The sequence below is a fragment of the Merops nubicus genome, unplaced genomic scaffold (genome assembly GCF_000691845.1).
Source record: "Merops nubicus isolate BGI_N331 unplaced genomic scaffold, ASM69184v1 scaffold16490, whole genome shotgun sequence".
Classification (NCBI taxonomy): Eukaryota; Metazoa; Chordata; class Aves; order Coraciiformes; family Meropidae; genus Merops; species Merops nubicus.
Genome location: NW_008584974.1, coordinates 1 through 27,091, shown reverse-complemented (window position 1 = coordinate 27,091; position 27,091 = coordinate 1). Strand labels below are relative to the sequence as shown.

Genomic DNA, 27,091 nt, shown 5'->3' with positions numbered 1-27,091 from the left:
GGCCTGGCAAAAGTGGAATGTACCTAAAATGTTTACAAATGCTACAAAAGCAAGATCTCTTTCAACACTACATTTTCTTTGATGAAATGAATTCTGATCACAAAAGCACTAGGAAAAAAAAAAAAAAAAGAGTGAGCAGTATATTCATTCTATGTCACTATAACTCTTACTTGTTGCATTTTGCCACAAGCCCTTCCTGCTATTAATGCCCTTAAGGAGTTCCAATCTTCTGCCTCTGGAATGCACAGTATAAAATCAGTTTGCAGCTGAAGAGGGAAAAAAAAAACAAAACAAAACAACAAGAAACAAAACCACTTCAGTTTAATTCTTCTGTGCTACATTTCAGTAAAGCCAAAGCCCTATTCCTTGTTCTTTTTAAGGCACTCCCAAAGGGAGTCCTAGTAAAAGATCTGGGGAAAAATACAGCGTACTTAAAGGAAAAACATCCTTGACACTTTGATGCAAACTTAACAGTTTGCCTTTACAGCCAGGAGGGTCCTGTGGACAGCAGAGCCCAGGCCCACAGATGCCAAAGCCCACCTCCATTTTACAAGTTTAGTGAATAACTTTGAGCAACTTGAATTCCTACAGCAAAAAGGTTTCAGAGCACTCGGGTATTGACAGAGCAGCTGCTTTAACTTCCTTGTTCAGTCCTATCCAGAGCGTTTTAGTTTGTCACTGTCAGGGGAAAATTGAAGCAGAGCTCTTGTTAGTGCATGGGGGAGCCCAGGCAACACCCCAACCACTGCAAGAGAGCCAAGCTACCACTCAGCAGTGCTCAGTCCCTCTGCACCAAGTCACTCCTGGTGAAACAGCTGACATTACCCTTCTCCCAGGCAAATCTCTTGCTTTTACACTCTAAAAACCAAGAAGGCACCAGTTTACATTTAAGGGTTGTACAATCCACACAAGGTCAGCATTGGAAATGGCACCAACCTATTTCTGGTCTTGAAAGAAAAAAGCAAACAAAATATTATCCTCTAAAAATAAAAAAACCCTGATCTATATACCTGCACTGAAATAGCAGGTTTGCAAGCAAACTTGTGAAGTAGATTTTATTTCAAAATAAATCAGAAGTCTGATCCTGACAGTCACCAAGTGCTCAGTGCTTCCTACTGCAGCCAACAGGAGCAGTATCCTTCAGGGCACGTTGTAAGTAGCATAATCATAGAAGTCCTTGAAAACAGAAGGGAGGAGAAAAGCAGGGTGGGGAGAAGGCAAACAAATCTTCAACCTTCACAACATCATTATGAAGAGAAGGTAACATATGACAACACAAAGAAATATTGCTGCAACTGGGGCTCAATGCACTCCACTTACTCTGAACACTGCTCATGTCTTACGACAGAGCAGTAGCAGATAAGACACCTGGTATCATTCCCAGTACTCTATACAGAAATTTTGGGTTCAGTGGATGCTTCAAGGTACACATGGCCATCAGAATACTTCTGAAGGGAGCAAAGGAAGTGAGCGACTTCTATAAAGAGGAAGCTACAAAGGATTTTCTTTCTAAGCATTTGTAATGAAAATTATTTTAATTAAATTATGTCTAAAAAGACAAACCATGTTATTTCTAGTTTAGTATTCATAGTTACAATGACTGATGCCTGCATCAGGTTCCAGAGCTCTCTCTAGTTTCAGTAAGACCACTTGAAAAACAAAGAAACACTAGTTCCCTGAATGCAGAGTGAATAGATGCACAGAAGAAACACCAGAGGATGGAGACGCCTCCAAATTGCAGTGACACATTCTTGCACTCCTAGCCCCTGATATCACATACTGGCCTACTTCTGCCCCACTGGAGTTTCAGGAATAGCAACAAAGACAAAAACTTGCCCCATTCAGTCTCAGACCGTACTCCCTGCGGGATTTAAAGCACACTGGTTCTGAAAGACGAAGTTAAGAGCACAGACATACCACCTATCAAAGTGCACTGTCATATAAACAATGAAGTTACAAAATTTACAGGGCCAAAGAAAAAACTTTTATTAGCAAACAAGTAAAGACTCATCATCACTGGTATTGATTTCAGAGAGAGGAGTAGAGGACTCTAACATTGGCACTTCCACAGAATGGCAACAAGCCGCATGGATGCCCAAAGGCTCCTCCCGGTATGAGTTAGGGCAACAGCGGTTTTGTCCGTCCACCTGGATATGAACATGCATAGGGCTGCCTGGATAAGCAGACTCCCACTTTTTTGAGGGTAACCCACGTGGCTCTTCACTCAGCGGATGACTTCTACTTAAACCACTGTCCTCTGGGACAGTCCTCCTGGATGCTGACCCTCCACGGATCGTTTCTGTAACGCTTTCAGATAAAGGATCTCTGAAAGCTTTTCCTGAACCCACTTTACTGGACTGCTTAGGCTCACTGCCAGAGGTCTCAGCACCTAAAGATTTATCAGCGTGTCCAGCCTCAGGCTCTGCGTGTGCTGCTGTGCAAGTATTTGGTAAGACATTTGAAGGGGATGGCTCTGTGACTTCAGTCTCTGGCTGCAAGCTGCTACATCCAGCTTCTTGGAGGCTTCCAGCTTGGCCATGGGCATTTGCCTCTAAACTACATCCTTCAGGGGAAGGTGGAGGACTGGGAACAGTCCCCTCAGCCCGGTTGATGATTCCATCCCCCAGGGTAGTCTGTGAAGCGCGGGCAGGCGTCAGGAGCGGGATCTGGCCTCTCGCCCGAGGCCTGTGGAAGAGCCTGTTCCAGAGCCTGCCCAAGCGCCGCCGCGAGGAGCTCCGCCTGGAGGAGTGCCGCCTCATCTGCCTCCTCATGGCCGTGCGAATGTTCTGCAGCACAGAGGCCTGCAACACAGATGGGACACACCATTACTCCACACACCCCCAAAGGCCATCTCCTGAACTCTGCTCTTCCCGCTAACATCCCCGCCTTACCAGAACTCTCAGACTTGAGCCCTACACTTTGGTACACCTACATTTTGTAATGAACTCTTCAGGAATACCAAAGACACTTCTACCTGTACCAAAAGACTTTCATTTACTGCTTCCTTTATGAGTTCAAGCTCGTCTGCCCAGCAAGATGCTCCACTCATGCAACTGCGTCAGCACTAAAGAACCAGACTGCAGACCACAGGGTCCTCTATTATCAGCAACAGCAGAGGATCCTCAAAAGCTGGTGACAGCAGAGAAGAAAAGCCAAAGCAAACTACTTCTCAATTTTGTACTAAAACAAGCGCTTTATCACACTAGGAGCTGTATCACAGGTGGATAATTTTGATAAGGTACAGGAGATTTTTGAGAAATCTGCAATGAAGTAGAAGAATAATTTAATGGCTTCCCAGTGTAATGTGTTTGTAATTGAAAAATAATCCCAGAATTTACAAAAAATACTGCTAGATATTTTTTATCACTTCAGGCACATCTATAGCTTCAGCTTGAAGAGTCTTTTTTCTGTTTACTTTCTATCCTTTCTGTCTCTGTTCATTCTGTCTTAATGTACAGCAAAACAGCATGTGCCTATCTCGCTGCTGTCCCCTAGCAAATACATTTAACATGTTCAGAACTACCCACAGCACCAAGATGTGAACTGTGCCACTAAAGTTCCAAATAAAACATATGCATTTTTAAGTGACTTCCACATAATTAGCGCAACTACTTTTTCTGTTTACTTTCTATCCTTTCTGTCTCTGTTCATTCTGTCTTAATGTACAGCAAAACAGCATGTGCCTATCTCGCTGCTGTCCCCTAGCAAATACATTTAACATGTTCAGAACTACCCACGGCACCAAGATGTGGAACTGTGGCACTAAAGTTCCAAATAAAACATACGCATTTTTAAATGACTTCCACATAATTAGTGCAACTACTGAAAAAATACAGTTCCAAACTGACTCTATCTAATTGTAGTTTGGCTGCTGATAGGTTCATTGGCACTTGTGTCTCCATACTTGTGATGCATTGTACACAGGGAAGTCTTCGACAGGGGGGATAAGTCCTTGTGCAATCAGCTGCCCATAGGAAGGTGGAGCTTCCCGCCGCACAAACTCTGCCTCAAGTCGTGTCATCTGGGTCTCAAATGCTCTGGAAAAGAATCAGAGGGAAGAAACAGAGGAGAAATAACAGTCACTTTGTCCTGCCTCCTATACATTAACACATAACAGCACTGCATCAAAACTAGCACCAAAACCACAAACCTTCAGCTAGGCTCAGGGTGCCAAAATAAACAGGAGGAGTAGGAGTACAGGGTTATAAGCATCAGTGCCTCAAAGCAGCAAAGTCTTTTGTGTGGTCTCAGGTCAGACCCCGTGGCAATTGAATATTTTTTTTCAATAGGCTAGCTTACACCAGTAACAGTGGTCACTTGTTCAGCAAATACCCAAAGGTTATTTTTAGAAAACAACATTAAAAACTGAAAATGATCACACAAGCTGAAGCTGCAGAGAGCTTTAGCTGTCCTGCCAGAAGCAAGGCACCAAGGTTTCCAAAACAGCAGAAAGACTGGTTTCCAGCTCCTTAATCATGCACATTTGATCAGGAGAGAACATAGAGCACACTGGACAGTCAACATGAATGGTGTCAGCAGCAGGGCACCGAGCTGGTGCTTATGACAAGAGATGGACTTCAAGAAGCCCATTGTGACTCTCTCCTAGGGAGCAAAGCCACACTTGCACACACACAGAACCACACACTACCCATACAGCAAGGCATACAAGGTAAAGGGGCAGAGCTCACACCAATGGGAACAATGGAGGTAAAAAACTCCTGCTCAGAACAGGCCTCCCCACCACAGGACACAGCTTCTAGTGGAACCAAGAACTGAAGTATTTGGGGAGGGAAGGCAGAAGAGTTAGTTCAGATGCAGCAAAGACTTCATGGTAACGGTTCAGCATCCCGGTTTTGGCAGTGCAAGGGGTCTGCTGCAGGAGTACGTAGGAGAGGAAACTGTTCAAACCAGTTTTAAACCAGTGCAGGTTCTCCCAGGCTGCACAATAAGTGTGTATTTCTCACAGATGAGAGAAGAGCTCTCTCATCTTGAAGGAGAGAGAGACATGATATTGTCTCTCTCTCCTTCACTACTTCCAAAAATCTTAAATAGTTTTCTCTAAGCCCAATGTGATGAACGTTATTTGTCACCAGTTCCTTGGGCTGACCTCAGCATTTTGCAAATTCTCTGGTTAGCCATCAATTTTTTTTCCCTTTAAACAACAAGGAAAAAATGACCATAGCTATGACCGCTACAAAAGCAAGATGCTTACCTGTACTCCCGGGTCCTCAGAGAATATAATTTAAATGCACAACCCAGTGCTATCACCAGCAGCAAGCCACAGACCAGACTCCCAATCAGAGCAGCTGTGATGACCTTCCTGGGAACGATCACCAGGCAGTTATGTTCATCACTTCCATCCTGGCAGTCCTCTTGGCCATCGCAGCGCCAAGTCTCAAAGATGCACAGATTTGTACCACAATGGAAGTTTCCTGGCTGGCAAGTAAAGCAGTTTTTTTCATCTGAGCCATCCGGGCAGTTCTTTTGGTTATTACATCGGTCAAGTATTGAGTAACAAAGCCCACTGTTCCCTTCACAAGGGTATTCGTTCTTCTGGCAAGCGGGACAGTTCTCCTCATCCTTGCCATTTGGACAGTGCCACCAGCCATCACAGTGCTGCTTATCTGTGAAACACTCCTCGTCACTCCCACACGGGTGTTCCCAAGGAAGGCAATAGCCCTTCACCTGGTAGGTTGCATTGAAGCCATGGCCAGTGCTCTTGGAGCGTGCATGATATGTGACAGTGAGCTGGCCCTTTGATGACTCCACGCTCACTGAATGTCTGTTGTTGTGGTAGGAGAATGTTTGCATTAATTTGTCACCTCTCTCTTCGATGCCATCATACACTTTCACATAGTCGTTGTAGCCTAACTGCAAATCAAGCTGCAAGAGAACGTGTCGATTATCTTGTGTGTCCACGTGCCACGTGCAGCGAAGGTCTGATCTGCTGTGGTCAGCACGGAATAAGTCTGGGGAAGCAAAAGATCCATAAAAATTACCCAGCCTTTTGCCACAGGAAAGATCGGGGCAATTATCTTCATCTGAACCATCACTGCAGTCCTTAACTGAATTACATCTCAGCTCGTTCATCAAGCACTTGGTGGAGCGGGCTGCCGTGCACTGGAACGTTCCTGAGGGACAGATGCTGGAGGGAGGCTCTGTTGGAGGGACAGTGCAGTTTCTCTCATCCGAGTTATCACCACACTCATCCATGGAATTACACTTCCAAGTACTGGGAATACACTTTCCATTTGCACAACGAAATTCATCTGACTGGCATTCAGCCTGACCTATCTTTCCTGTGAAAGAAGGCAATGAGAAAATAGTATCAAAACTTCTGGAACCATCTGACATCACTTCTTAATGCTTATTTACCCTGCATGTCATAAGTCAATCAGTCAGGACCATATGCTTCAGGAATACTGTTAAAAAGCCAAGTGGAAACAGTATCAGTGTTAGCATGCTAAAGCCTTCCAGTCATCAAGATGTGCCCAAGGCTCTTGTCAACAAAACCCACTACCATCTTTAAGTTCTGCCAGAGAGAGGGGAAGTGAAACCAACAAAACTCTTAAGGTTTTACCTCTAATATAAGAAAGGCGAAATCCCTGAGCCTGTCCTGAGCTTGATGCATCTGAGTGAAAATATATCCAAACATGGTCCCTTGCAGAGATGAAGGACGGGGGTATGGAAGATCCGCATACTTTGTACTCCTCCCTCTTGGAAGAGGGGCCAATCATCAACCAATCTACTGCACACTTCTGAGAGTCTTCCAAATCAAAGTTCTTAAAACTGTTAGTAACAAAAGAAAAGACCAGTTACAAAGAGGACATATATCTGGAACAAAACCAAAGAGTGAAAAACCAGACAGTAACAGTTGACATTCTGCACCAAGCAGTGTTGACATAAAGATCACAGTCAAAGATAATGAAACACCTACAGGATCTCAAGTACATATAAGCAGAGTATTCAAATTCCCCCAGTTTGGAAAAGCACCCATTTCACAGGCATAAACAGCATGCCAAGTTGTTCTAAAAGCTGAAAGGATGATTCCTTTTTTACTCATAGAGTCCTTAAACAAAACTGTCTCCTAAAATACAGATATGAGTACAGTGTATGCTGGAATTTTGCTTTTACAGAAAGTAGGTCTTTTCCAACCTTAAAAGCTACAAAACTATGGGATGAGAGGGGAGACTACTGTCTTAGAGAAAGAACAACAGGGAGCAGCAAAAAGAAAACCTAAAGAGAAATACAAGACACAAAAATCAACTCTTCAGGATATAGATAGGCAGGGAGAGGACAAGAAGATGACTGCAAGGGGTAGAAATGGAACCTAAAGCCTAATGATACTATTTTCTAATTGAAAGACAAAAACGTTTCTTTTCTGGGAATACAAACACAGAGCAAGCAAGCTTGTAACCTTCTGTAGTCAAACCTTAAGCCCTTCCACTGACCCAAGCCCAGTGATTAATCAATAATAGCTTACCTAGCACAAAGAGGTGCCCAAACTGTCTGCAGAATACTGAACACAACCAGATAATACTCCCCAACCTGAAGGTCAGGAGCCATACAGGGTATTTGTTCAGTCTGATGGAACAGATTACATTTGCATTCAGTAATCTGCAATGACAAGAGTGTTGCTCAGAGAACCACACTCATTTGGCACATTTTTCAGGAAACTCAAAAATTAATTTTGTTCTTCTTTCATATAATCCAACTACAGAAAATTAAGTTGGTAGAAGTTTGTGTGTACTCAGTGCAAATACCTACACAGAAGTTTTAGAAAGGCTGAAAATCTGCTATGACGTACAGACCTCCTTCCACAAAGTACTTTCCACAAACATAAAGGAGGAATTCTTTGAAAAAGAAACAAAGATAAATTTCATATTGCTGTGTATTTATGAAAGGCTGTCAATGCCTGCCAGATCTTGCTGTTTCAAGGCAAAAGGGAATGCACAACAACTACATAAACGAGCCAATTCATTTAAGCAGGAGACCCACCCTACACACCTGTAGGTTCTGCCAAATACATCAGCTTAAAAACTCTCCAGGAAAAGAATAAAAAAACCCCAAACATCAGAAAGAGAATGAGAAGTACAAGAGCAGTGAAAGTGTTACGTTAAAATGGAAAGATGGCCAACAATATATGTGGAGGCAAAGAGACTCCACCCAGAAATCTCCTTCCTCTTTTTCTCCCACCATGCTCTACATGTCTTCCTAGCTGGGAAGAAATATTCCCACAGCACCTATTTCTTCGTTCCAAGTGCTCTCATCAAGCTTCTGAATCCAGCATATTTTACAAGGAAGTTTCAGATGACTGTGCAGTCAGAAAGAAAAGATTTCAGTAGTCAACCATGCAAAGATAAACTGAAGATAATCTCTGTTCCAGGTGTTATGCAAAAAACTATTGACCAAGCAAGTGTGCAACCAGGAACTACAGCACGAAAGGCATTACACAAAGTATCAGTGAAACTATGGGCACCCACACAGGAGCACCCACATCAAGTCTCTTGCAAGAGATGCGAGACACCACTACTGAACTAGCACATTGGTTTTGCTCTCTCTAACTTATTTTGCCATCAGACATCAACAAGGGTTTCTATCATCAACCTGTAGGATTGTTCGTAGAGTCTTCTTGTCATACAGACTTTTTGGATAAGTATTAGAAATATTTATCTGCCCAATGACAATAATTTCAAAGAAAAGGGAACAGTCGCTGAATCAAGAAATTGAAACTCAGAACTGGGAACCAGCTTGGGGGAGTGGGGTGGGGCACAACTGGAAAAACTTCTGCTCATACAATACAAACAAGATCATTAACCCAATCTTGGGATTTACAAGTTAGTCTACACGTACCAGGCGGGAGCAACCTTAAAAGATATAAACAATTTGTTCTTCTACCCTACACCCAGTACCCAGCACTCCACCCAAGTCCCACAGCCACTCATTTTCCCCACTCTGCTGAGAAGAGCTACTTTTGTCTACCAGCTAAATAATTTGCCTATCAGTGCTGTTATACAGCACGGAGTGCACACACCCAGGGGAGAATTTGCCTATAAAATAAGCTGTCTGCACCTTACATTAAAATGCAATTCTTTCTAGGGAACAACAACAACAAAAGTTAAAACACTTTTATGGTTCACACAAAAAGTACAGGTAAGTCAACTACATGCACATGCCTTATTTACAAACTCCTCTGGAGATGACAGTGATACCTCTGGTAATTATAAACAAATGCAGGCTCTCCAATCTCCTCTGCTTGCACCTTGAGAGTACAGTATTGTACACTGCTAATAAAGGGTGCTTTTTTTGTTTCTTATAATGGGTGTGCAAGAGGAAATCACTTTAGTCCCACCTTCCAAAGCAGAACCACACACATACTGAGGATAACTGATGCCCCCGAGTGCTGGCTGTGGATCTGAATTGGATTCAGGGCAGAATCCCACACTTCAGCACTAAGGAATCCAAGCTTTAGCCACAAAACCAGCTGAGCACAAGGGTGATGAGGCAGAAGAGACATGCAAGGAAGTTTCATCCTTAACAGCCTCCCTGAAAACACCAAGCCTCTCAGGCATGCACAAGCTACCAATACAGAATAAGCTATTTTTAAAAACAATAAGCATCTTAATCACAGGTGCCTAGGGATTTCAAACATCACTGAATAAACACAATTTCCCAAAAATACAGATGCTCTAGTTCTCAGGTGAAGTTTTATATGTAATAGATGCCACTGCAGTTCTAAAAATTTCTTCTCCTAAGGACAAAAGCAAAGTCAAAGCAATGTTCTACCTCACACAAACTAATCAACTGGCATGCTTTGAACAAATTTTGCTTTGGTTAAGGCATTGTCACTCCTCTCCAGGATCCTTTTAAGTTATAGTGCTCCAATGGAAGGGAATTTTGCCCCATTTAAATCGGTGGTGATTTTTACTCAAGACCAAAAGCATGATCTACTTGAATGAGCTGTCAACCAACCTCACCACAAAAACCCCTCTTCTGTAAAGAAGCACAAAACAACACGCATACATATGTGTGTGCACATAAATATATAAATTAGTTTTCCTTTTATAATGCATTTGGAACAACAAGGTTTTGTGTAAAAAGTTTCTGCCATACTAATCTGGCATTAAACAGCCCACTGATTTATTTCACCTAAGAGTCCTGAATAGTGTGTTCACCCTCTGCTACTTCACTTCTTTCATCATCTGTAATTAGATCTAGCCCTGCTGTTGTTACAGTCTTCTGAAGAATAATTTAATCCTGCTACCCACAAAATAGAGTGCAGGGACATTTACTTATTGCACTGAATTTTTTCAAACTGGAATGCAAATTCTTCTGTCAAAAGGATTAGCCCAACGGTTGAATGACTGCAGGTATGCAGTGGAAATAAGGGGCAAAATCTTGTGCTCCTACTGCTTGTGGGACTGTATAAACACATTACAGTCTCTGGAAAAGTACTGAATGGAGCCTGCAGTTAGCATTCTTGAGGGAGGTCTCAGGCTCTTTGTATCCAAAGCCCACATCATTTTCTGTGATTAAAACAAGAAATAGCATCAAGTAGTACTGAAACAGAGAGTACTGATGGATAATGTCACCCACACCTCACGCAGCACCAGTCAGCACTGCAGTATTTTTAAACATCATGGTTAGAGAAATGGAAGGTTTGGGAGGCAGAGCAAATGAGGGGTTCCGACACTAGCCCCCTCCAGCAAAACACATGAAGGAGTCTGAAGGAGTGGGATGTGAACCCAGAGGTCCACCCTAGCATGCACAGTGGCACTGAACCCCAGCCCTTGCACCCCTCAGCTACAGCCTCTCCCACCGCACTGCAGCTGCCCCCTGGGATGCAAACATCCCCCTTCACCCAGAAGCAACACTCCTCTGCTCTGGCACCTTGCTGCTCAATGACAAATGGAAGGAGAACCTGGCTTTCCTCCAGGCTTTTTTTCTCTTCACAGCCAGGGAACACAGCCCCAGTTCAGAGGGCAGGGAGAAGAGCACTCAGGCACAATACTGCAGGAGTCAAATGCTGCATTCCGAGCACTTAGAACTGCAATACTGACAAAGTACAGAACCCATCACTAACACACAAAACATCCTTAACATGCTTTATCCTTCAGGTTGCTCTCACTGTTACCTGTCAGTTCCAACACAGTACAAGAGCAGAGAAGCAGACTGGTGTAAAAGATCACTGGACCAGATCCGAGCACTTAGAACTGCAATACTGACAAAGTACAGAACCCATCACTAACACACAAAACATCCTTTAACATGCTTTATCCTTTAGGTTGTTCTCACTGTTACCTGTGAGTTCCAACACAGTACAAGAGCAGAGACTCAGACCAGTGTAAAAGATCATTGGACCAGACTTGCAGGGTTTTTTTCTTCCAAAAGAAACTGTTCAGAAGCACCACCTCCAGGCATCATGCTTTTGAAATGCTTCTTCCACACCTAATTCCTTTTTTAAAAGTCTCCTAATTTTATGCAGAAGTTCAAGAGTTGTCTATGAAACACTGGAAGCACCCAAACTCAGAGGTAACCTTGTATCAGTATCAAACCTCAAACATTAAGCAGGACTCGCTGAAAGTGACAGAATCGGCTATGTATCAGATCTTCACTGTGAAACTCCTCAAGTGAAGCAACAGTTCCCTGCAATGGTATTTTCTATTAACTATCAAGTAGTTTTATGTTACTGGAAAGAAATTCATTAAACCAGCTTATCCATACCCATTTACACTCGGAAAGTGTTTTTAAAATGTGTTACCTGCAAAATTTATGCTTAACAGAGCTGAGCTTTTTGCCATCTGCACTGAAAGGAGCAGTAGCAGCTAGGAAAAAAACCCAAACTACTTCTAATAAATAATGTAGAGAATTTCCTACAACCCTCTTAGTAATTTAAGCACGAGCAGCTACAGTTGAAAGAAAAAAAAAGCATTCCTAATAACCAGAAAAGAACAAACACGGGATGATGTCGCGAACCAACAGTGTCAAGAAAGTCTGAGCATTACTGAAGGATCAGAAGACAAAAGAAAGGAAAAAAAAATACTATTTCGTTTGCCACAGATGATCAGGGAAATTAACAAAAAAAGGGTAAACTCTTGGAGGCCCAGCAGATGTAAAATCTGAATGAATGTGAATTGTAAATAAATAAATAAGTAATGTCCAATTTGGCCCTCTAAACTCATTAAAAAAATTGGAGAATAAATATTATGGGTAGATCAGTAGAGCACAGTCCCAAAATAAAACAGACCGGCCAATTAAGCAAGAAAAGTTACTTCCATTTGCCAGCCTCTCACAGCAAGTGCAGACTGTGAACAACTGATGACTTAATTGGCTCATTAAAAGCTTCTGCTTAGCCGCTGAAGCACAAGGACCTGGAAGTTAGGAGAGCTCTATTCTGCCACCAGCTCCCAAGCACCAAACCATGCAACCTTAGGCAAGAGACACAGGGGCTGCATTTTCAAAATTTGAGCATGTGCAACCAAAGTAAATTGTTATAAATTGAGGTTTTTTTTCCAATTAATGTCAAGTTCTGAAACACTGCAGTTTGGTAAACAGACTATGAAGCAGTGTCCTGAATTCTTCATACAATTACAGACCAACGAGGCTTTACATGAACAGGTCTCAATCGTACTCAGAAATTGAAATTTGGATGGTATCTGAAAATTTCTTTTTTCAAAGCCAGTGACATGAATCACTGAAATGAAAGCAAATGAGGGTGATTCCACCTCTAATTAATAAAAGACACCTTGACTGGATCACTAAGTATATAGCTTTTCAATACTCTTATCTTGAATTGTCATAAATTCCTACGATAAACAGCAATTCATTCATACTCTGCCCACATCAGGTTAATTACAACATCAGGTAACAGCAACTGCTAAGCACAACCAATTTTGATCTTCTCAGATATGAGGAAACAAACATATGAAGTCTCTAAAGTGTGGTACAAAAGCAATTACTGTATATGACATCTTTACCTGATCTTAAAGAATCTTTATGTAGTCCTCTGTCAAAACAGGCATAAAAAAAAAGGAAAAATTGAAAGAAAAATCTTTCCAAACAATAAATAAAAGACTGATTACCTGAATCTAAAGCGACACAACATAGTCTTGGAAAGCAGTAGCTACACACTTATTGCCAGGTCTCAACAGCACCATTCCATCACACACAAACTTGGAAGAAGATATTGAAACGGGCATCATTAACAAAGATATTAAGCACAAAGAACATATATTTCCTGCTCTTTGTTAAAGTTTCCCCCAAGGACTTCTGAAAAGAAAAACTACAAAGCAAGAAAATAACTATGGAAACGTGAGGATATGGAGAATATCTAATACACATACTAAGACAGAGCTTGTAAAGTGCATGCCCACAGGAGCCAGCACCTTACATCCACATGTAGATCCAGGCACTGTTGAAAGCTGCTGAATGACAGGTTTATAAAATATGACCACCAACTGCAAATGTTTCAGAAATCAAAACTACTTTCAATTGCAATTTTATTCTGTAATGACTCCTGCTGTCACCAAAATCTGGAATAAAGCTCCTGAACACTGGATAGGTATTAAAGAGCAGGCAGTACTTCATTCAGGGCTGGGGACACGGGGGATCTCTCCACCAAACATGTTCCTCATACACCGCGTCAGCTCGAGCACATATTCCTCTACTAATATACATATATGCACTACATTTATTTCACATATATTCATTCTATTTCCTAGAACTAATCATTATATTTACATGGTCATTATGTATGTGTCTTAAGTCTCTTAGGGGCTCCTACAGGGGTCCTAGGCTGGCCCTGGTGGTCCCAAGCGGTCTTTGACAGTCCTCCACACAGCCAACTTCCTGTGAACTCCACATTCTTTGCCCTTATATGGGTGTGGACTGGCTCACTGTTTGGCCTCTCGAGGCCCTCTGCTATCTTGTCTGGTTCCAGCCAGTTTCTTGTGTCATCTTCTGCTATCTGCTGTGGGTTACACCAACCCTGTGTGCCTGCTTAGTTCAGAACTTGTTTTGTGACTATTTACAAGATTTACAACAGTGCTGTATCTCCAGTATAACACTTACATAACATTGCTAACTGTCAATGAGCAATCCAGATCAAAGGAAATGCACCCAGTGTAACAGAACACAAAGGAGGTGAGGTATTTTTAAACCTTTCAACATCCAGATGTTATCATAAGAATTGTTTCATTTTCCTAGGAAAATTGGAAAAGCTATTATTTTATGGCCTTATCAGCACACTGCTAGGACATGGAGCACATTCAACTGTTACGAGGAAAAAGTGTGTTTGAACCCTCTTCCCCAGTTAGCCTAGGCAAGACAGCTGTTTCTTTCACATCCTCAGCATTGCAAGGGCTACAACCTTCTAAAGAAACCCTCCAATGCTTCAGGATTTGGCATTTCATTCACTGGAGTGAGTCACTCCACATACATTTATAGCAAGAAACTCAGCACCACAACGCTACTCCCAAGAATGTAAACACATAGCTCCCCTTGTTGCACTGTGCACAGGAGGGCAGGATATGACAGCAACAGAAAATAAACCCATTGAGAAGAAATATTTCAGATCATATTGCTATGCACACATCCAAATTGTATATGAACATTATTACTGCTTTCCTCACCTTGCTTTCCTTTATTTCCTTAGCCTCTCACATTTCCAGAAGAGAATCCCAATTCTAACTGGGAGCTCTGAGAGATTTTCATAGCATAAATTGCAGCACTATTCTCCAGAGCCAAGTCCTGTGTCTCATTTGTGTGCTCCCTCAGAGTTTCCAACAATCTCTGCCTTGAAACAAATTCCCAAGTCCAATACAATTTAATGGGGTTTAAAAGCGTGTTTCTATTTATGGATCTAAAATGCTGGCAGGTTATCTGCTTCCTTGCTTTTGATGAGTAGTTCCTATTTTGAACTATGGATGGTGGAGCCCTCCTATTATTCCATCTGTGGCAGATTTGTTTTTAATTGCTGAGCATCTGCAGTTGAAGAGGTTTGCAGTCCTTTTAAGCAGCTGAGCAAAGAACGAGCAGATGGTGTCAAACACAACAGTACTAAAAACCAAACAAAAACTCCTTTCCTAGGTTTGCTTTCTTTTGCTTTTTTAAAATAAGAAATTCTTAGTTTGAGAAGGATACTATGATTAGTCCAGAGAAATAAAGCACATTTGCAGTACACTGACATTTATAGCATAAACACTCTTAACAAAACATTTGTAACATATTTTAGTCTTTTCTGAACAGTATTTTTATAGAATGAGTGGAAATTGTGCCAAAAATGCTAACTACTCTTTAATTCTGCTGGAAATAAATATTAAGCAGAAAAGCAAGCATCTTTTGGTTAACAAGTAACCATAAGCAATTATTATCTTCAACTGTCAATTAAACACAGCACCATTTCAAACCATGACAGAAAGCACCTGTTTTGCTCTAGGTGTTTTATGTGTCCCACTGGGGCTGTCCAGGTTTTATTGCCTTCACCTATTCCTATTTATAAGCAATGAAGGGGGACTATTTAATATGAGTAAATACATCACCATTTCCTACCTCCTCATCTGTCAGAGGTGGATGAAATCTCACACAGGTATTAGGAAGATAACTACATTAAAAGACTACAAGTGACTTGCATACATAATAATGGATGTCAGAAACCTAGAGAAACAAGACACAGTGGAACATTTCTAAAACGAGAGGTGCCCAACCTGCAACCATGCTCCAGAGTAATTAAATTCAGCTTCCTTCAGCCATTCAGTAGCTCTGAAAAAAAGCTTCATACCAGTATATCAGACAAGAACTCACATTTTGTTTCATTTCAGCAAAGAATCCTTTACCTCCACAGAATATCAAAACATACCTAATTGTTATCATGTCTCCACGATCTCCTTTAATGTACCAGCTGCAGTTTACAGCTGGAGGATAGTTCGATGGCCAAGAAGGACTATAGATAACTCCCCGTCTCTCTGTGTGCTCTACCAGTTTTCCACTGCAAGCATCTGTTAAGGGGGGGGAAAAATATTATTGTTAATGCCTTGCCTAATCAACAATTCACTTTAGATACAAGAGCTTTCATCAATTTCTAGGGATTGCAGAAAAATGAGAGCCAACGGTTTTATCCTCTTACTGCTTCCCTCTCAGCCTCAGTCTTTAATTAAGACACCCACTCCAAGTGCAGGTGAGCACAAACTGCATTTCAATGCAGGAGCAATCAATAACCTTGTATGAATCCACCAAAGGCTGCAGTCAATATTCCTGCATGGATTCTCTGCCAAGAGGATGCAATACAGAAGTCCTTCTTACCAGTTTCCCAAAGCCTGGACATGTCACCCAGTGACTGAAGAAGATCCATATTGAGCAAAAAGTATCTAGAACTCATTTTGCTCTAACATACTCCTGGGCATGTTTTTCATTCTTCTAACCATATAACAGACCTAAACAGTTTGTAAGGGTTGGAAAAAAATGGAGCAATCAATAACCTTGTATGAATCCACCAAAGGCTGCAGTCAATATTCCTGCATGGATTCTCTGCCAAGAGGATGCAATACAGAAGTCCTTCTTACCAGTTTCCCAAAGCCTGGACATGTCACCCAATGACTGAAGATGATCCATATTGAGTGAAAAGTATCTAGAAGCTCATTTTGCTCTAACATGCTCCCGGGCATGTTTTTCATTCTCCTAACCATATAGCAGACCTAAACAGTTTGTAATGGTTGAAAAAAATCCACAACCAAAAAAAGAAAAACAAAAAGTAAACTAGACTTCAATATCAAATGTTTTCATTGAACTTTACTAAGTATTCTAAATTCCTTCTGAACTCCCACAGATAGGAGAAATTTTCCAGACAAGGAAAGGAACAAACAGTGCTAAATAAAGCTCACTATTTTCAAAGCACTTTCGGATCTTCCTATGGAAAACAGCAGGCCAATTAAGGCTACATCAAATACTCACAATTTGTAATTAAGCAATTCAAAAATGAAAGTGGAGTGTTCCAAGGACAAGTGGGAAATTTGTTCCGATGGGAAAATGTATTCTCAGCAGACTAGAAGAGGGAAAATTCTGTGTAATGCAATAGCTATTCTGAACATTTTCCAAAAATAATTTTTAAAACTATTTTAAAAACAGATTACCATCTAGAGCATGACTTGTGGATCTCAGATGAATAGTCCAGTTTTTGACAGAAGCTTATTTTCCCATAGCTTAAAAAGCTGAACAGGAGAAAAAACATCACCTGTACCTCAAGTTTCCTCATACACATTCAAATATACTGCCTTATAAATCACAGATTTACAGTATCTCTTGAAATTCAGCCACATAAATGCATCATTTTCAATTCATAGTCGGGATCATATTTATCTGCACTGGAGGGATGAGGTGAAGAGGTGCTGGCAAAGCTGTCTGGCTGCCACCAAGTCAGGTGGCAGGGCTGCCTGCAGAGCTCCTGGCTGGAGCTGGTGCCAGGCTGCAGCATTCCCACCACCACCACCCCCAGTGAACCTGTGGCTGACACCATTCCCTTTGTTCACAGTAAACACTTTTGAAATGAGAGCTGCAGGGATATAAAAAGCATTAGGTGAGTAACTTACCTGAGGCAAAACATATATAAAGCCATTATTTTTATTCTCCAAGCAGGTCATTCCATTGAAACATATGCATGCAATTCCTATTAGTTTCAAAGGCCACAAAAGCATACAGAATACATAAATACACTAAAACATCTATTTTCCAAACAAATATTTTGCAGCCAAGCAGTCACCAAAACAAAAAACATTTCTGTTATCCCATTTCTAAAACCAAAGAGGCTCCACACTAGATGCTGGTAAAACACCAAGATGCAGGTGCAAGTAAAGAATTATAAAAGCAAATCTAAGATGCACGGGACTTTTCAACTGTAGTTCTCAGTTTGTTTAGGTCTTTCAAGTGTGCTCCTCCACACACTTGTCATTGCATCAACGTATCATAGCAGCATAAGAGGACCTAGACCTAGCAACCACATAAAAGGAGCTGGAAAGACTGCATTTCCTAACTGCCAGATTACTAAAACTTCTTAATGGGAAGGAAACAGAATGCACAAAGCAGAAAGAGCAAATACACCAGTCAACACTATCCGGAGGTTTCCAGCAACCGCTCTGTAAATATTCCTGTTGCCCTTGTAGCAAGTACTGGTTCCTTATTCATAGAATATCCACTAGAACAGAGAACAGAATCATAATTACCAAAAGCTTATTTTAGTTTCCATTCTGAGGAAGTCCCATTGAGAGGCTGGTGACTCCACAGGAGCGCTTCCACTCGCACATTCATCAATGCACTTAAGCAGTATTTATTTTCCCACATACTTGTTTCTCGGTTTTAGGAAGTATTTACAAAGATCCTGAGCAACAGTTACATCAACTATGCCAGCTTTTTTGAAGTAACATCACTAGCATTTCTTCTTTTGCAATAATGTATAGTTTCCTGATTTGTAAGCAGGGGATCTGAGGTAACATGACAGTTGAGGTTCTCAGTAAGAAATGCTTTTTCTTATTCACAACGCAAGCTGCTACAAACATGGAACATGGAAAGAACAAAAGAAAGAGACTGTCAATTTTAGCAGGAGAACTATAGCTGTGAAAATCTAAGGACATCAGCAAGGTATGCTCTGCACTCACACTATGTGCCATTTTGGGCAGCTCATCTGGCAATGATCACTGTTGCTTAGTACTTTCCCCACGGCCCTACCCCTCCAACAACCACCATTTCTGACTCACCCTACTCAAAAGTAAACTGCTTTGCTCTTAAAAGGGCTCCCGATTTCAATGGGCCACTAACCTGAATTCCTATTGCCAAAACATAATTATACAATTTTAAGGACACGTCCACAGTCCCCTAAACCTATTGAAGCAAACTGGGGACACACCCATCCACCTCCCAAATTTACTGTTGCGTTTACCCAAACCTCGCTTAGCCTTACGCTTCTCATAGGGTCTTTCCCAACCTCAACGATTCTCTGACACCTTTCAGTTCCCATCAGTGCTCATTACCACAGCATTTGCAATACACCAGCAGAGCTCCCTCCTAACCACTTGTCTGCCTCTTTACTCCTCGTGCACTGACTGCTGCGTGGCAGACAGGGCAAAGTATCCGAGCGCTGCTTTCAGCAGCTGTTCTTTCACCTACAGAAATTCTGAAAAAAAAATCCATACTAAACAAAGCCTTTAATGCTGGCAACAAAACAGAAAAACCACACAAGGGCACAATTCCTTACTGTTGGGGTTTCAGTGTCAATAAAGGGGCCACACTTCCCTCCTCAGGTTCTGCCCATGAAGTTTGCAGAACCACACACATGCACAATCATTGTGTTATTAAGTTGGGCTTTGGCATGACAGTGTGATTACTTAAGGAAAATAAACAAAAGCTGTTTCAAATTGCTGAAACATCTAAAGGAAAGGGAAGTCTCTAAATAGAAAGGTACAGCCCTAGATTCTGAAGGCCTTATCATGAGCAACAACACCCAAGAGCAGCTATGACAATGTTCTGTCAACATTTGTTCTGTAACTCTTCTTCTGCAGCCTTTCTGCACTAACTGAGAAGAAAAGTGAAGAGAAGAGCAGCCTCAAATGACTTACTAGATTACTGCAGAAATGTAAGAAAATACCAGTCCCTGGGCTGGCAAACAAACACACTGAAAATCTTACCAAGGTGGTGCTTTTTACAAAGAATAAATTCTGAAGACAGACAATAATGAATCTTTCATAGATGAAAAAAAAAACAAACTTTTAAAAAATGCCAGAAGATGTTTTGAGTTCAGAGAGTTTCTGTCAAGCAGGCATAAATCTTAATGAGGCTCTTTCTGTAATAATCAAATGGATTTCTTCTACTGTAAACAACAGTAGATTCCCCCTGCCAGTTAAATACACCACAAATATTTGCAAGGACGTTTCCCAAACTTTACATGAGTAATATTAACTCCTGGTTTTGTAAAGCAACCGTAAAAGAACAGACTTCAGGCTCCACCACAGGACAGTTTGGGGGGTAATAAGCTGTGCAGGAATAATTTTTCAGCCTCATCAGGAAAGAAATACTGCTGTTTCACACTCTTCTGCAATGCCCCATGGTCTGCCCCAGTCCCAAGGGACACATCCCAACCATCTGCTCTGGGATTAAGGATGGCCTGCACCTGCCACAAGGAACCTTCTCTCAAAACTGAACCCTTAGAATATACTCTTCCTCAGTAGCTCAGGGTCAGCAGGAAACTCTCCCTAAATTCTCCAAGTGCTCCCTCAAGGGGAGCACACATCACTTAACGCAGGTCCTTTACGCCTGTGGAGAGAAAAGGACTTAAGGCTCTGCTTCATTTTATCCAGTCTCCAGCAGGCTGCTTCTGTTCCTGATACCAGAACCAGCAAAGGCACAGCCCAAGGGTTCAACTCACTGATCTGACAAAATCTGAGCTGGATCAACAGGCTGGACAGGCTCACTGCGAGCCCAGGGAAAGGGGGCTTGACAGGAGGACTGCTCCCTGTCAGCAGCAGCAGCAGCTTTTCTGGCTTAAAGTCATTATACAAATACAGCCAAAATGGTGGCCTAACCCACGTTCTACAGAACTCACTATTTTTGCTACTGCCAGGTTCCTGAGAAGAAGCCCCACGGTACCTGACCATCGAGAGCAGCGCCGCAAGAAGCTGCTTCGTCGGGACACGTTTTGGGCAGCAAGCACTGCTCTCAACTTCTGTCAGGGCTCCTAAGGAACATCTCCTGTGAGATGATTCCTGGCAGGGTCATCTGCCTTACAACTGCACTGCTCTAACGTGTTCTCCTTCAGCACCCAGGTGAGAGAAGCTCGACATGGATTGCACAACTGCAATGACCTTTCATGATCATTCTTCTCCCCTGCTCCAGCTACACTGTCAAGAGACAAAGTAACTCAAAACTATATTAAGCCATGAAAACGTGAAGACTAAAGTACTCTGAAGTTTTCAGCATACTTGAAAGAATAAAAGTCAAATGTTACAATGCTCTGCTTCTAGCAAAAAAAAACATTAGAAAGCAGTGGAGTCAATGGGATGAGGCATTAGCTATTTCAGCTGAGGCAGTGTCACCAGTCTAGGGCAGCCACTGTGTAATTACTCAAGTTACACTTTGCAAACTCATAGACCATACAGCCAATGGATGGCAAACTCCATCCAAAGCCAAGGAACCACTGAGGCAGAACAGACTAGGACACAGACAATATTCTGGATTTTTTCCAATGAAAGAAAGGAAATAGTGTTGCAAACACCACATGTCCTATATGGTTTCATCCACACTTCCCCTGAGCTAACTTGAAGGAAGTTACCTCATCATAAAATTACTACCTTTTCCTGATTTAAACCTTCTAACAAACCCCCGTGTTGACTTGAACATTCAAGCTCTCACATTAATCAACACATAGTACCTTAGAATTCCTTTCACCTTGTTTCCCTGATTTGTCTTTTCTGGTTTAATTTCAGTTGCAACCTCTTTGGGCATAAAGTATGCCTACCAAGGTAACTGTGGATTGATAGGCACAAGAGGGCCCTCAGCACTAAAATGACCCTGACTGCAATGCTCCTGTAATGTCAGTAAATCACAGTATTGGAACAGAGAAGGAAATTACACTAAGTGCTGTGATTCTGGTTGAATTTACATTTTGACATTCATGAGACATTTTTAACATTCTTGTTTTAGCTCCCCTGGGAAAGGACCACTGTTCCTGGCTTGATATTTCCAGGCACATTTCCTAAACATGGAGCTCCCCTGAACATATCTGCACATACTATGACTTTAGCCTCAAGCTTATGATTTTTTCCTAGCACAGCAACACTGTCTAGAACCCCAGGCAGACTTTTAAGTCCTAAACACCCTAAAACGTCAGTTTCTCTTCTCAAACTGAGATCACACCATTTTGTTGAAAGATCTCTTTGTGGTGAAGAAACCCTAACAACTCAAAAGAACAGTAAACACAAGAAATAAAAGTATGTCTTACCTGATGAGGTAACAGCACTTTCAATTTTCCCAGTCAGGAAGAGATTCACTGTGTAAAAGACAGAAAAATAATGTTGATATAAGTTACAGTGGCACAAGGTGGCAGTCAGTAGATAACCATTTCTAGGTGTTTGCTGGGGTGTTAATATAAATAGATTACATTCTTCCAACAAGAACTTTGCTTATCTACACAGGCAAGTCATGTAATCAATGATTATCTCCCATTGTAGCTATAAAAAAAAAAAGTCAACACACATTATTAGTTTAGTATCTGCCAAATACACTACCAAAAGAAACAACTGCCAATTTATTCTAAGTCACCTTCTGCAGGATTTTTTTTTTCAATTGGGGAAGACAGAAGAACAATTACACTAAAACATTCCTCACCACAGCTCATCATTTCACCTGCTTAAATGCTGGAAAACAACTAACAAGACTGTTATCTTTAAATATGTCTCCTCTGAATAAAGCAAAGTTTGTTCCTCTCAGATAAATGCCACCTTGAAAATAAACTGCTAAAGCTAACATGATTACCTTGACTAATCAAAGACAATGAAGTTTCCAAAGAGGTCCACTGGTAAAATCAGAACACGATGAGGCAGTGCTTGCACCACACATCTGACTTACAAATTAGTCACCAATACTATTTACTTTCTCAGAAGTATCTTCTCACAGTATATACCATTAGAGGTATATACATTAGAGGGGTCTGGTAAGTGTTGTTATTGCCCAAAAAAAAAATTTCTCCTGTACCATTGTTGCTCCAGGGGTCTACATTAACATGTAGTTCCATATTGTTTTCTCCATACATTCTTTAAGGCACTTCTCCAACAACTCTAACAGCAGTTAGTGTGCTTCACTAACTGCTCCCATTTTAGCAGCATTCTATAATCTACAAAGACAGCCTATTAATAAAATGACAAATGTTTAAAAGAATTAGAAAGGTTTAAAAGGTTACCAAAACTTCATTTATAACATCCCAGACCAAGCACTCACTTTGGCTTTATTATGCATGTGTGAAGTCCTAAATCTTTTTATAGTCCATCTGTTGGCAAGCATTTAGTAAAAAACATCATTAAAAAATGAACAATAGGAGAAGAGAGGAAGAGAAACTGTCCCTGTTCCCAGCAGTCACTTGGGAAGCTGCTGACAATTAACACTATTTATGTCCCCGAGCAGCATGTAGGAGCACAGGCTCCCATTGTCTTAGACACCGTCCAAACATGTCACAAAACAATGACCCTTGCCCTGACCACCTTCTGGTATGACTTGAACCAGCACAAGAGGAAAAAAAAACAAACACCTGCCACTATAGTGGTGGAAACAGAAAAGCTAAAAATGATCCCTTAGCTTGCCAGTTTGAGCCCAGGCACGGTTTTCAGCCAGTGGTGGATGTGAACCATCACCAAACTGCAGCAGCACAGGTGCCTGCAGCAGTTCTGCCCTCACTTACGTCTGGATGTCCACAGTTTGGTCCTTCTCCTTCCTGAAGCCAAAGCTCTGAGAGCTAAGCACAGACAGTGATTTCAGCAGGCACACAGACTGCCACAGACTCCAGGCTGAGGCCAGGCCCTGCAAAGCAGAGAGAACTGCTCCTGGCATCACCTGGCACAGCACTGCTCCTGGCATCGCCCGGCACAGCACGCTCCAGGGCACTATCACAAGGGCAAGGGCACCAACTTCTAGCTCCTTCTAAGTGCCTGCAGGACTGAGCTTTTAGCAACATGCCAGGGAGGGCATGCTAAATGGCAGCGTATGTATGCTGTGGCTTGAGAAGAAAGAGGCCTGAGCTGCAGATTTATGATAAGAAGCATTAACACTATGTTCAAAGGACCTTAACAGCACTGATTTTATTACTTAATTAATGGGCAGTAACATGTGTTATATGACAATAACAACTCGCCATGTAATTATTTCCTTTGTTTCACAGCACTAGCTTGCACTGATAGGTCAGTAAGTGCACCTAGGAGCAACACTACCATCCTGTAGCAGGAAACTACTCAGCTCCATTAACTCTTGCTCTGTGACAGAGCAGCACATCTGGTTGTGACAAACCCTGGATGGCAGCAGTAACAGCAACACTTCTCACATGGTATTAAAGCACCACTGGTCTTGTAACCATAGCAATGCAGTCATAAAGAATGGGAAGGAATTAACCAGTGATTAAGTCACAAATTCATTTTCATTAAAATTAACACATTTTGTTTCACTCCAATGAAAGTACATGACTAAAGTCTGCATAGCTACCACTACAGCTGAAAGGAGTGCTGGAAGATGCATTGTATGCAAATGTCTGGGTCTGTACTACAGTTCTACAGTCCTTCACATTTCCTACCCAAATCTTCCCAACACAACAGAAGACAAGCTCCCAAGCAAAGGCTCCCTCGCAGGGCTGATGAGGGGCCCCTATGCCTTTTAAATGGAAATAAGTAGCATGAAGACAAGGGGCACAATGCAGCAGAATTAGCTCACTCAGATTCACATTACTTTCTTCTGAGGACTGTGAAGGAGCCACCCTTAGTTTGCCACCAGAAGGTCAGAGTTGCAGGCAGCTTTGCACACCAGACCTGGCAGATACCTAAGCAAGACAATCTTCAAAAATGCTCTTTTACCTCTGCAAATGCAAATCATCTGTCGGATGCTGCTGCAAACTCTTTGCTCTCACTTTCAAACTCTTTCACACTAAGAGGTCAGCAGTCAAGAACAGTTCTCTAAAGTCTGTTTCACATCAGGTACTTTCCCCAGCAACTGAATAAGTTTACTCTCCAACGTGTCTGTTTGCCTCACTCTCAGTCTCACTCAAGACTGTCAAACCAAACCACAAGAGCACTGTGAACCAGTATTTCTCAAACACTCAGCTCACTAAAGTGTCAGAGGCCCAAAAGAAAGAACAGACGTTCCCTGCTGGTTTTCTTGTCTCTTATCAAAACAAAATCTTGTCAAAATAAAAACAGGTGATAGAAGAGGGCTAGATTAGAAAGTTTTCTAGACACTTTTTCGTAACTGTTGAGCAGTTATGGGAAAGCCAGAAGAAACAGAAACAGTTCAGTTGGCTTGAACTCCATGTAGGAAACTTACTGTGCCATTCATTTGGATTGCTAAATAATTCTCAGGGCGAGGTTTTCAGCTGGGAAAGCAGTTACTGGGATCAGAAGGGAAATTTACATCTTGGCACCTCCAAAACCAGTGACAGCTACCAGGCTTTTCCCACAGCCAGAAGGAAAGACATCAGTTTTGCTGTTCTGATTACTTTGTATTGGATAACTTTCTATGTCCTCCAGAATTTCTCAAGAATGAGAAACAAAATGGTCTCGTGAAACAAGAGTGGCAACAAACCCAGTTCCAGTCTTTGGAGCAGCAGTTTACAGACAAGGTCACATACAGCAATGTCAGTGGCAGTGCATTGATACAGACACCAAACATCACATACAGCCTACAGGAAATCAAAAAATTAAAGAATGGCAAGAAGCAGGAGCCAAAAATAAGGACGAAAGGAACGGACAGGCAAGCAGGAAGTAAAATACAAAAATAGTTAAAGCAGCAGCATTATATTCTTAGGAGTTCACTGAAGCAGAATACCTTACAAGCTTCCCACCTCTCATGTTTCTCAACTTCCACTACTGTCAGTTGTGCAAGGAATAGGAAAAATACATTCCAGCTGAAAAGAAGAGCCAGACAGTGAAATTCTAGAAGTCATAGAAAGCAGAAATCTATTAAACTTTCAACCTGGCATTACTCACAGCTAAAAACAAGAAGTGTTTTCACTTAAACTCTGGAGTTCACATAATCTTTTATTATCTTATTAGTCATCTTAATAATAACCATGCTATTTCTGTTAAATAACAGAAGCTTTAACAAAAGTCTGACCAGGCCACAAAAAAAATCCCCAAGAAATTCCGAGGTATGGCAGAACCTCGTATCTTTCTCTAACTTCAAACAAATAAGGCAGCAGACCTTACCCTCATGCCAGGCACATCTCTGACACACCCTTAAGTCTCTGCAAAAAAAAAGTTGTACTAGCTAGAACGGATGTTCAAACTGTTTTGTAGTGTAGATAGCTTTTTGATTGCACTTCCGTTAATTATAATAGGTATATTTGAAGTAACCAGAACAGCTCTTAAACTTCAACATCCTCTTATTTTTCTAGGCAAGCACCGATGTTATAAAAACACTTTTACAAAAATAGAATGAGCGGTCTGGCCACAGATACCCATTTCTTATCATTTATGTAACACAGAGTAACTGTCATTTGGGATTATTAAAAACGAACTCTAATCCACTTCATTAGCAAATAGCTGCGGTTTTAGCACATTCTCGTTCGAGGAGCTGTAACAGTTTCCCAAACACTCGCCAGGAGAGTTCAGAGCAGCCCCAGGCTCCGCACACAGCTTCCGCCGGAGCCTACCGGCAGCACGCAGGGACAGAGCGGTCAGCTCCAGGGACTCCCGATTCCTGCGTGCCCCTGCTCAACACGCGGGGCCTTCCGCTCGCTCCTTCCAGTCACAGGCGTCAACGCTTCTCCCTGACAAAAACACCTCCTCCCGACAGCAAGGGCTGGCAGTCTGGAGACCAGCAACACGCTTCATCGCGTTGCCATAACTTAACACCTGCTGCGAAGCAGAGCGGAGAGCAATTGCTTCAAGCAGAAGGGAGGGAGGAGAGTAGAATATGGAAGAGAAGAGAGCGGGGAAAAAAAAAAAAACAACCCAAACCATTCTTTCCACGCTGCCACTCAAAGAAGTGTCGGGCAGGCGGGAAGGGCGGCCGAGCACCGGGCCGGCGAGGCGGCACCGCGGGCAGCGTCCGAACCCGTAGTAACAGCGAGTTACGCGGCTGCAGAACGCACCACTCAGACCGAAACTTTTTTTTCTTTTTTAAGGCGCTAGACGGGGTTACCGGAGCAGCTTCGAAGCCAAGGGCAAACCGCCGGCTTCCGCAGGACCGGGCAGAACTGCTCTCGGCCTAACCGCCGCCGGGCACACCGGGCGCCCTGCGGGACCCGCGCCCGCCCTGCTGGAAAGCGGGAGGGGGATGCGCAGACCCGGTCTGGCGTGTGGTCGTCCCGTCCCGCTCCCCGTCAGTTTGTCCGTGTTTCCCCCCCAGTAACTTCCAC

General features: G+C 42.2%; 1 protein-coding gene across 1 annotated transcript; it reads right to left on the bottom strand.

Annotated features, from left to right (window-relative positions):
- Window positions 1–1,961: 1,961 nt before the first annotated feature.
- LOC103778461 (low-density lipoprotein receptor-related protein 3-like) lies at window positions 1,962–26,988 on the bottom strand (the record flags this gene model as incomplete). The annotated part of the gene is made up of 7 exons (XM_008946054.1): window positions 1,962–2,801; window positions 3,905–4,037; window positions 5,213–6,299; window positions 6,581–6,789; window positions 15,857–15,995; window positions 21,980–22,027; window positions 26,875–26,988. Coding segments are annotated over 7 exons (2,543 nt in total), but the record flags the coding sequence as incomplete, so codon positions are not given.
- Window positions 26,989–27,091: the final 103 nt, after the last annotated feature.